This window comes from Bufo bufo, chromosome 6 (genome assembly GCF_905171765.1).
Source record: "Bufo bufo chromosome 6, aBufBuf1.1, whole genome shotgun sequence".
Taxonomy (NCBI): domain Eukaryota; kingdom Metazoa; phylum Chordata; class Amphibia; order Anura; family Bufonidae; genus Bufo; species Bufo bufo.
Genome location: NC_053394.1, coordinates 144,585,924 through 144,598,315, shown reverse-complemented (window position 1 = coordinate 144,598,315; position 12,392 = coordinate 144,585,924). Strand labels below are relative to the sequence as shown.

The 12,392-nt window shown below is 40.8% G+C and overlaps 1 protein-coding gene across 1 annotated transcript in view; it reads left to right on the top strand.

Moving 5' to 3' along the window:
- DOK5 (docking protein 5) overlaps nucleotides 1–11,217 on the top strand; it is a 52,837-nt gene extending 41,620 nt beyond the window's left edge. The window contains exons 8-10 of the mRNA XM_040438362.1: nucleotides 3,837–3,972; nucleotides 6,501–6,621; nucleotides 10,510–11,217. Coding sequence (XP_040294296.1) covers nucleotides 3,837–3,972; nucleotides 6,501–6,621; nucleotides 10,510–10,574 — 322 coding nt within the window. The 3' untranslated portion in view covers nucleotides 10,575–11,217. The remainder of the gene's footprint in view (nucleotides 1–3,836; nucleotides 3,973–6,500; nucleotides 6,622–10,509) is intronic.
- Nucleotides 11,218–12,392: the final 1,175 nt, after the last annotated feature.

The window sequence follows — 12,392 nt, the reverse complement described above, 5'->3', positions numbered from 1 at the left end:
GCTTATTCGCCGTTGTGTGGTGAAGTTCTAAAATTACAGCCCTTTTTGTCGTGTATTAGTGGCAAAAGTAAAATATATTTGCCATTCAGCAGTGCAGTTATATGTTCTAAAGCCTTTTGTGGCGTGTATTAGTGGCAAAAGAAAAATATATTTGCCGTTCAGTGGTGCAGTTATATATTTTAAAGGCGGATGCTCAACAGAAAGGATCCGTTTTTTGGGGGTTATTGTTCTGACGGATCAGAGGAAGGGAAAAATAATCAGTGACGTCAACACAAGCTTAATGCTGACACCCTCTCCACTCTGTCGGGGGCTCTACTTGTTTAAGCGTTTAATAGAACAGGTTCTGTAGACCTCTATGTGGAATCAGCTGGCGACGGTGTAAAAGGAGTGCGCTTCTTCTTGGCGCTAACATCGACCTGTAAGGCTGAGTTCATACTTGAGTTATTTGGTCAGTTTTGGCCCTGTGACTGCCCAAATAAGTGAAGTGTGCAGTGATTCTAAGAGTGACGCCTGTCATCTGTATGTCATACTGACTCACAGTATTGTTTCACTACCACAGCAGACTCTCTATGCGTGTTACTGCAAGGCACAGTGTTCTACACCACTATAAAGGCTTTCTGCAGCCAGGAAATAGCAGTTTTTAACGAGATTTGCCGCAAATAAATTCGGATTGAAACAATTATTTTTATTTTATTTGTTGAACTGGCCGAATCAAATTTTAAAAAAATTCGCTCATCTCTAACTATAACAAGCCACAGTAGACAGTATAATACCCCACAGTATACAGTATAACACCATACAGCATATACTGTATACTATAACATCCCATAGTACATAGTATACCACAGTAGGCAGTATACAGTATGCCACCCCACAGTATGTAGTACCTCTGAGTATGCAGTATAGAGTTAAACATTCCATAGTATTTAGTACCCTACAATATGCAGTATACAGTATACCACCCCACAGTATATAGTACCCCACAGTATACCGTAAAGCACCCCACAGTACAGGGAGTGCAGAATTATTAGGCAAGTTGTATTTTTGAGGATTAATTTTATTATTGAACAACAACCATGTTCTCAATGAACCCAAAAAACTCATTAATATCAAAGCTGAATATTTTTGGAAGTAGTTTTTAGTTTGTTTTTAGTTTTAGCTATTTTAGGGGGATATCTGTGTGTGCAGGTGATTATTACTGTGCATAATTATTAGGCAACTTAACAAAAAACAAATATATACCCATTTCAATTATTTATTTTTACCAGTGAAACCAATATAACATCTCAACATTCACAAATATACATTTCTAACATTCAAAAACAAAACAAAACAAATCAGTGACCAATATAGCCACCTTTCTTTGCAAGGACACTCAAAAGCCTGCCATCCATGGATTCTGTCAGTGTTTTGATCTGTTCACCATCAACATTGCGTGCAGCAGCAACCACAGCCTCCCAGACACTGTTCAGAGAGGTGTACTGTTTTCCCTCCTTGTAAATCTCACATTTGATGATGGACCACAGGTTCTCAATGGGGTTCAGATCAGGTGAACAAGGAGGCCATGTCATTAGATTTTCTTCTTTTATACCCTTTCTTGCCAGCCACGCTGTGGAGTACTTGGACGCGTGTGATGGAGCATTGTCCTGCATGAAAATCATGTTTTTCTTGAAGGATGCAGACTTCTTCCTGTACCACTGCTTGAAGAAGGTGTCTTCCAGAAACTGGCAGTAGGGCTGGGAGTTGAGCTTGACTCCATCCTCAACCCGAAAAGGCCCCACAAGCTCATCTTTGATGATACCAGCCCAAACCAGTACTCCACCTCCACCTTGCTGGCGTCTGAGTCGGACTGGAGCTCTCTGCCCTTTACCAATCCAGCCACGGGCCCATCCATCTGGCCCATCAAGACTTACTCTCATTTCATCAGTCCATAAAACCTTAGAAAAATCAGTCTTGAGATATTTCTTGGCCCAGTCTTGACGTTTCAGCTTGTGTGTCTTGTTCAGTGGTGGTCGTCTTTCAGCCTTTCTTACCTTGGCCATGTCTCTGAGTATTGCACACCTTGTGCTTTTGGGCACTCCAGTGATGTTGCAGCTCTGAAATATGGCCAAACTGGTGGCAAGTGGCATCTTGGCAGCTGCACGCTTGACTTTTCTCAGTTCATGGGCAGTTATTTTGCGCCTTGGTTTTTCCACACGCTTCTTGCGACCCTGTTGACTATTTTGAATGAAACGCTTGATTGTTCGATGATCACGCTTCAGAAGCTTTGCAATTTTAAGAGTGCTGCATCCCTCTGCAAGATATCTCACTATTTTTGACTTTTCTGAGCCTGTCAAGTCCTTCTTTTGACCCATTTTGCCAAAGGAAAGGAAGTTGCCTAATAATTATGCACACCTAATATAGGGTGTTGATGTCATTAGACCACACCCCTTCTCATTAAAGAGATGCACATCACCTAATATGCTTAATTGGTAGTAGGCTTTCGAGCCTATACAGCTTGGAGTAAGACAACATGCATAAAGAGGATGATGTGGTCAAAATACTCATTTGCCTAATAATTCTGCACGCAGTGTATATAGAACACTACAGTATACAATATTGCACCCCACAGTATGCAGTATATAGTATAACATCTCACAGTATATAATACCCTACAGTATGATGTATACAGTATAGTACCCCACACTATGCAGTATACTGTATAACACCCCTAAGTATGCAGTACCTCACAGTATATAGTACCCAACAATATGAAGTATATGCTATAACAACCCACAGTATATAGTATAACATCCTCTGTTGCCTTTTTCTAATGTAATCTTCACATAAAACTATGACAAATTTCGCCCGCAACAGCACTACTGCTGGAGGAGAAAAGCCCTGTGATGACCTGGCCAAGTGACCAGTAACATCCACTTGTTACTGGTCACATGACAATTATTTCATCACAGGTCCTTTCTCTTACAAGCATTACACTCTCATTCCTTGTAATGAGTCTTTTGGGCGAGGTTAGGGACCATAGAAATGTTGGGCCCCAGAATGCAGACCCAAGCGCCCCTATTATAATCCACCATTGGATACAAGTATCACATGATCTGCTGCCTTGGATCGTGTCACATGATTATTTAATGAATGTCCATCATTAACTGAAGGTCCATCCTTTAATATAGATCCATTAGCGGATGAAAGTTCATCATTGAATTAAGGGCCATCACCAAATAAAGGTCCCTCAGTGGGTAAAGGCCCATTATTGAAAGACAGTCAGTCACTTGAACAAAAGGCCATTATTGGACAAATTTCCATCGGCTAAGGTCCACCATTAGATGTAGATTCTTCATTAGATATAGATTCGTCATTTGATGTAGGTCTAACATTGCATGTACGCTTACCATTCAATACAGGTCCTCTGTTAAATAAAGGTTCATCATAGGATAGAGACCCATCATGGGATAAAGGTTCATTTAGATCTATTATGGCATGAATAAAAATAGGATAAAGGTAGGTTGGCAGTCAATCTCCTTAAGATTGAGGTGTACAGAACAAGTCTATGATTTTCCAGAACATCTTGACTAGTTCTACTCATCTCTAACCTTCTAGCGGGCATTCCCCTTATGTCATGTGACACGATCCCAGGCGGCATGCTTAGTAATTTGCAGGTTTTGTATACTGAGAGGTAATCCTGGGGTCGCTGAAAACATTCTTATCTTGCTATGTGTTTGCTCAGGGCTGGGATATCACCACAGTGATGGTGGTAGATAAGGGAGTATGCTCTATGGGGAAGAGTATTGGATTTAGCTGGAGAAGTCTCATGTGGTGTTGTGTTTGTCTGTTGGCAGGATGTGTGACACCGGGGAGGGGCTGTTTATCTTCCAAACCAGAGAAGGTGAAGCCATTTATCATAAAGTTCATTCAGCCGCCCTAGCAATAGCAGAACAACATGAACGGTTACTGCAGAGCGTCAAGAATTCAATGGTATGTAATCTATCCTTCCATCCATCCATCCGCCTACAGTATGTCTGTTCTGAAGCAGAATTCATAATGATTATATGACCCTTATAATTGTAAGTACTATCAGGCATCTATTATGGGGTACAATAATCTGAGATGTTCTGCAGATCTCTAACAAAGACAGTAAGCAAGTTAAACAACGTATAATAAAGAAAACTCAAGAGTAAACACATAGATTTTTTGGGAAATGCTTCTCTGTAGACTGTTATTGTATTGTTACGGCTGTTTTAATTACAGTGTATGACATCTTTTGCATTCAGTTGTGAAATGACAGCTTCATCCACCATACTGCAGGAATCTTTTATGTGGTGGGATATAGTGGCTTAGGTACAATGTCTGGTAATCAATGCCTCGGTGTAACCAGAGAAGAGGTTCTTGTTCGGGGACTCCCATCTATTGACTCAGAATTCCCTAATGGGGTTATGTAAATGATATGGAGCTTCAAGGAGGGGAAAATAAGTTTGTGTTGTCTGAAAAATCTAGTCATCCTCAGTCCTCAATTACAAAACCAAACCTTCAAGGTTTGTAAGAAGCAGCAAATAGATGCTCTGGATTTCCCAAGAAAGAGAGAATGACAGCGCCAACTAGTGATGGATAGTTAGATTTATGAATCAAGCTTTGTTCATTGAGATAGTGTATAATAGTCTTGCCCCCAACCAAAATATCATTGTGCTGTTGTCCTGTACCCCAAGTGTCAGTGTGTCATTGTCCTGTACCCCAAGTGTCAGTGTGTCATTATCCTGTACCCCAAGTGTCAGTGTGTCATTGTCCTGTACCCCAAGTGTCAGTGTGTCATTGTCCTGTACTCCAAGTGTCAGTGTGTCATTGTCCTGTACTCCAAGTGTCAGTGTGTCATTGTCCTGTACTCCAAGTGTCAGTGTGTCATTGTCCTGTACCCCAAGTGTCAGTGTGTCATTATCCTGTACCCCAAGTGTCAGTGTGTCATTATCCTGTACCCCAAGTGTCAGTGTGTCATTGTCCTGTACCCCAAGTGTCAGTGTGTCATCGTCCTGTACCCCAAGTGTCAGTGTGTCATTGTCCTGTACCCCAAGTGTCAGTGTGTCATTATCCTGTACCCCAAGTGTCAGTTTGTCATTGTCCTGTACCCTAAGTGTCAGTGTCATTGTCAATTACCCCAAGTGTCAGTGTGTCATTGTCCTGTACCCCAAGTGTCAGTGTGTCATTGTCCTGTACCTCAAGTGTCAGTGTGTCATTGTCCTGTACCCCAAGTGTCAGTGTGTCATTGTCCTGTACCCCAAGTGTCAGTGTGTCATTATCCTGTACCCCAAGTGTCAGTGTGTCATTGTCCTGTACCCCAAGTGTCAGTGTGTCATTGTCCTGTACCCCAAGTGTCAGTATGTCATTATCCTGTACCCCAAGTGTCAGTGTCCTGTACCCCAAGTGTCAGTGTGTCATTGTCCTGTACCCCAAGTGTCAGTGTGTCATTGTTCTGTACCCCAAGTGTCAGTGTGTCATTGTCCTGTACCCCAAGTGTCAGTATGTCATTGTCCTGTACCCCAAGTGTCAGTGTGTCATTGTCCTGTCCCCCAAGTGTCAGTGTGACATTGTCCTGTCCCCCAAGTGTCAGTGTGTCATTGTCCTGTACCCCAAGTGTCAGTGTGTCATTGTCCTGTTCTCTAAGCTTCACTGTGTCAGCTGCTAATCCTCATAATGCAGTGCTCATTGCAGTGCCACTCTCCATGGTGCTGAAACTGATGTCCCTGCATCCACCTTACATAAGTTACTGGATCTCACAACTATGTGATGGCGGCTCCACAGCACAAATCACTCTCTAATGTGGTAAGCTGGTATCGCTATTATCCAGTGCCCTATGAAGAATGCCGAATCTTTACTGATGGATGGCAAAGATTTATGGGAAGTAAATGAAGACGCTGACATCTTGTGGGAGGATTTTTATATTCATTTTTGTCAATCACAGGAATAGGTGTATCTACCAGGATAACAGTTTCTATGAGGCCGAAACACTAACAGAACCCCATCTCCAGGCAGAGTGGTAAAATGAATACAGATCACAGTAACAGCGGAGGCTAATATAATCGCTAGCCCCCCAGTCTTAATAGAGTGATCCCAGGAAACGTTTGTATTCATATGCAAGCAGAACGACACGGTAAACCGTAAGAGTGAGGGTCTAGCGCGTAAACCGTTCACCCTATATTAGCATCATAGACTGTCTCAGAGAGGGTGCTTGATACCACATGCATCAGTGGCTGTTTTTCAGCAGCACAGAGAATTTCAGGAGAGTCCTGATCTTGTGGGAGCTCACAGCCCGAGAGTCCCAGTGTAAGGAGCAAGATCCTCCAGCAGCACAGAAGATTTCAGGAGAGTCACTTACTGATCTTGAGGAAGTTAACAAACTGAGAATTATATAGTGGAAGAAGTAGGGTCTCTGGCAGCACTTAGTATTTCCGGAGATGAATGTGTTGATCTTGTGGTTCAGGCAGTTACTAAGTTTACCATGTGTTTTCTTGCAGCTTCAAATGAGAATGAGTGAGAGGACAGTGTCTCTGAACACCATGGTCCCACTACCTCGCAGCGCTTACTGGCAGCACATTACGAGACAGCACAGTACAGGACAGCTCTACAGCCTGCAAGGTAAATCGCAAGGAAGAAGAGCACTGACTAAAGCCTGTATTAGGCTACTTTCACACTCGCGTTTTGGGCAGATCCGTCATGGATCTGCAAAAACGGAGATCCGTTACAATAATACAACCGCATGCATCCATCATGAACGGATCCGTTTGTATCATCTGTAACATAGCCAAGACGGATCCGTCTTAAACACCATTAAAAAGTCAATGGGAGACGGATCAGTTTTCTATTGTGCCAGATTATGTCAGAGAATTGTGCTGTTTGGCTCTTTGACGCTGCATGCAGTGTTTTGGCGTTCGCCTCCAGAGGGGAATGGAGACTGATCGGAGGCAAACCGATGCATTCTGAGCGGATGCTTTTCCATCCAGAATGCATTAGGACAAAACTGATCCGTTTTGGACCGCGCGTGAGAGCCTATGACGGATCTGACAAACGGAAAGCCAAAACGCGAGTGTGAAAGTAGCCTTAGACTGGCCGATTGTTGGCCAGTTCATCATGAACGGAACACTCGTTAGCGATGATCTGGCAGTATAATACTACCGCCAACTAGTCAGTATTGGGACAAACAATGCCATAAGCAATCGCTCTTTTCCATACTGTGGGGGAGATCTCCTCCACTAGCGAGCAGGCGATTGCCTAGAAGGAACGCTTCCCTCCCGACAATTGTCTGCTAGTTCGTGTAATCTAATACAACCCTTACCATCTCAGCGCACTCATTTATAACATACTGTAAGATCAGAGTGACTCATGGCGCTGATTTACTATTTCAGAGCACGCACTTATTATCTCAGGCCTCTGACGTTTCATCTCAGACCTTTGAAATAATCGTTCATTTGCGGCACACACAAGTGTATGAGGCCGTGATAAAGGTGTGTTGACTATTCACACAATAGATCATATAATACACTTGGTTTCTCACAGCGAAGGTGAAACTTGTTAATTAGCCATTTACACTACACATTTACCATTAATAAATGTGCAGGATTATTAATTACTCTTCTGCTAATGAAAAGTAAACCAGTTTACATATTAAAGAGCCAGCGGACGCTCCACATGGAAATCAGGTAGGATAATTAAATTAAATGAATAAAAAAATTTTAAAAAAAATGGCTGCATGATATTGGCCATAAATACATCAGTAAATGATCTGCATCAATCTCAATTACACGAGTCGGCTGCGGACATGTTATTGATTCCCAACATATTTGGCTTCATTTACTTGGATACATTATATGAATTTATAATCACCTCCTTGGAAGAAAATACATTTACCTCAGCCTACAGCATCTCTCTACCTCCATATACCTGCTGCTTCAGTGTAGATCCCAGCTGTGCTGCCTGTGATTGTCAGACACAGCCATCTAGTGGCGGTGTTGAGTATTACAGCCTTGTGCATGAAATATTACTTAGTTATTATTTGATAACAAGTTAGCAATTCATCAGTGCTCTGAAATATTAGTTGGATTTATAAGATATAAAATACATGGCTATCTTCCAAAAACAACTGTACTCTTGACTATTGACTTTGTATGGTATGGCTGCCCATGGACAAGAGTGGCACTGTTTTTCTAATCTGATATCTCCATAATATCTTGATTTCTGAGATAATAAGGGAACATCCACATGGGGATGTAAAACGCTCCAGTAATTTCAATTCTTGGCAAAATCCTAATTCGTTGCATGCAGACTGGCTCGAGGTTTGATGCAGATTTCACTCTCTGCATTGCAAGGGTAAAATCTGTGGTGGAAATTTGCTGCATAAATTGACATGTTGGAGATTTAAAATCTACACAACAGGTCAGTTTACACTCTGGGTTGTTTCTACAGTATATGGATGAGATTTCTTCAAATCTCTTTATTTGGTTAGTACTGCAAAACACTGCAGATTTTCCATGCACAAACCCACTGCAGTAAATTCATAGCGTTTCCATCTCAGGTGGATCTACCCTAAGCCAATGCCTAAAAGTAACATATCAAACTGTGAGATGATAAGGCAGCACCCTGAGGTATTGTATCAGGCTCTGGGTCTTGAAAGAAAGCATTGAAATAATAAACCAGTAAACTAAGAAAATATAAGAAGTCAAAAGAAGATAATATATATATATACAGTATATTGTAAATGTCTGAAATAATATACTCTCCTGAGATAATATCTAGATGTCTGAGATAATAAGTTAGTGACCTGAGATATTATCTAGATGTTTGAGATAATTAAACAGTGCCCTGAGATAATATCTAGATGTTTGCGATATAAGTACCCTGAGATAATATCTCGATGTCTGAAATAATAATTCAGTATCCTGAGGTAACATCTAGATGCCTGAAATTATAAAATAAGTCGGCTGCCATGAGATAATATCTAGATGTCTGATATAATAATTCACTGTCCTGAGGTAACATCTAGATGCCTGAAATTATAAATAAGTGCCCTGAGATAATATCTAGATGTCTGTGATAATAAGTCAGTGCCATGAGATAATATCTATATGTCTGAAAGAATAATTCAGTGTCCTAAAGTAATATCTAGATGCTTGAAATTATAAATCAGTACCCTGAGATCATATCTAGATGTCTGAGATAATAAATCAGTGACAAGATAATATCTAGATGTCTGAGATAATAAATCAGTGCCCTGAGGTAATATCTAGATGTCTGTGATAATAAATATGTGCCTTGAGGTAATATCTAGATGTCTGACATATTAAATCAGCGACCTAAGATAATATCTAGATGTTTGAGATAATAAGTTAGCACCCTGAGGTAATATATAGATGTCTGAGATAATAAATATGTGCCCTGAGGTAATATATAGATGTCTGAGATAATAAATCAGTGCCCTGAGATAATATCTAGATGTCTGAGATAATAAATCAGTGCCCTGAGATAATATCTAGATGTCTGAGATAATAAATCAGTGCCCTGAGATAATATCTAGATGTCTGAGATAATAAATCAGTGCCCTGAGATAATATCTAGATGTCTGAGATAATAAAGGCCCCTTTACATGAGTAGATAATCATTTGAAAAATCATGAAATCTAGCAAAAGTGATTACTTAGCGAGTAGTGTAATATCATCGAAAGACAAGCAGTAATTGTTTAGTTTGTCGTTCTGATGTAGAAACCTAAATCACTGTTTGTCGTCCAGAATTCAGACAGGTATGGTTTACAGCACAGATGATTCAACAGTGGGTGTGGAATGGAACAGTTTGCTTGACAAACGATCTATTACACGATCGCACTAACAAATTTTTAGACAATACGCTGCGCATCTAAAGGGTTGTTGCTCGAACGTTAACAACTTAACTAACGACTTGTTCATTGCCCGATCCAATCAATTATCTACTCATGTAAAGGGGCCTTAAAAGGTTATTCCCATCTGGGATATTGGGGACACATCGCGAGGATATGCCCCCAATGTCTGATACTTAGAATGGAGACTACAAAGTGCACCCTCCATTAAGTCCTGTGGGAGTGCGGGAAATAGACGAATGGTACGCCCACAGCTCCATTCACTTCTATGGGGCTTACGGAAATAGCTGAGTTAGCACTTGGCTATTTTCAGCGCTCCCATAGGAATGAATGGAGGGCAGCCATGTATGCGTGGTGTGCCCTCCGCCACTTTGCGGGCTCCATTCTAAATATATCAGACATTGGGGGCATATTCTAGCAATATGTCTCCAATGTCTAAGATGAGAATACCCCTTTAAGTCAGTACCCTGAGATATGTCTGCAAAAATAAATAGATAATAAAAAAGTAGATGGTAAGTAGGTTCTCTCTTTTTTTTTTACTCCTAATATAATCATAAGAAATATTAAACCAATAAAAATGTATTTTTAATTTTTTTTCTTATATTTTATTTCTGCCTCTTCCTTCACCTGTTGGTGAGAAGACCTCTCCAATCCACAGAAATTGCATCGAACAGACACATTTCCAACATACCGGTCCGAGCACTGACAGATGGTGCCACAGACTTCTTGGTTACTCTTTAACAATAAACTATTTGGAACTGAGGAGAAAGCTTGGACTACTTATCTTCTGTGACCGGCAGGACAAGCAGCAACAACTATCAGCCTGAATATTTCTATATTCAAAGATGCAACTTTTTTAACCTCACCAAGACTGTGCTTTACACATTCAGGAAAACATTTTTGATTTTGACCTTGTATCATCATGAAATATATTCTGCTCATATCAAACTAAACCTACAGCTCTCCTTCTGGTGTGAAACAACAGCTTCTACAACTTAGAAACTGTTGGCAGTTATAATTTCACATCAGCTGAAGAGCAGGTTCTTGGCCTCTACTGTAGATCATGCTGTAGGTGAGCAGCCAGTGGTTCTACAGCTGGGACTGCTATAGAGCCTTTGGTTTCCTGGACCTGCACTGTCTTGTATTTTCTTGTGTTTTATGTCTTTATGGAGGTGAACAGTCATCATGTTGGGGTTCTGAGTCTTGTCTGTCTGTTTCTGTATTTCATGGTTGGTTAATTTGCACACAAGACGGCCGAGACATCATTATTTCTTCATAAAGTCAAAGAGTATATAAATCCTTAGATTAGTAGAAAGTTGTGGACAAAAAGAAAAATGGTTGGTATTCAATTTTGGAAAACTGCAGAATCTTTGAATACTTTTGAATTTCAGGAAAATGATCCCTACAGTAAATGATGAAACTGATGATCAGGAGACCATCCTCGCGGAGCAGTTTGAAACTTTTGACATACTGTTCAAACCTTAGTTCTGCTGTCATTCGTTTTCCTAGAGATGACACATGGGGTAAGAAGAAGACTTGAGTCAGTGGAGACCTTTCTAGATGTGAACCTCAAGATACCATTTGTTTCCAGTGTATCTGTCTAGATGTGACAGCACAATTGCCCATATTTACTAATGTTAGTGCACCTAGACATTGTCATAAATTGCACTGTGTTTTTATGGTGCAATTTGGTGCATTTAGCTTTAGATAAATCCAGAGCGTTTGGTTTAGGGGCATGGATTCACACAAAATGGCCTTGGCCTATGATGCAACATTTTGAACCAAAATTGCACCACCATTCTGGCCCAAAAATGATTTTGCAAAGTAACCCAACCAGTTTGTGATGTAAAGTTAGACAACAGCGTATAACTCAGTACCAGATTTATCATCCAGCCTGAGCCCCTGTGATAAATCTGGTGAAGGTCAATCTACAGGAAGACTTCTGCAGAGCGGGAGCGAGAGGTGAAATAATCATCAGAATACATCAATATGTCCGGTATCTGTCAGGAGGCAGAAGGTACCGAGCAATGTTTGGCGGATCTCTAGAGCTCAGTGGTGTATTAATCTGCAGAGAGTATCACTATGTATAGTATCTGTCAGGGGGCACAAGGTACCAAGCAATGCTTGTCAGATCTCTAGAGGTCAGTGGTATAATAATCTGCAGAATATATCATGTATAGTATCATTGGAAGCATTGGGGGACAGACCAATCTTCTGCAGATTGTACATGAAGTCACTGATTATCTGCAGAGTACATCAGTCCATTTGCCAGGTGGTAGAAGGGTAGTGTAATATTCTGCAGACAGGGGCGTACACAGATTTCATAAACCCCAAGACAAAATGTAGTAAGAGGTCTCCTGCCCCACCCAATTTCCTAGTGCACATACTTCAATCTTTCACAGGCAATGCAGAATGCAACGTGCAACCCCCAGTTTTCTGACAAATTGACTTGTTTTTAATAATAGTAGAATAAATTTTAATTTAAATAAATAATAACAAATAAGTTGCTCTTGCTCTTATCCAC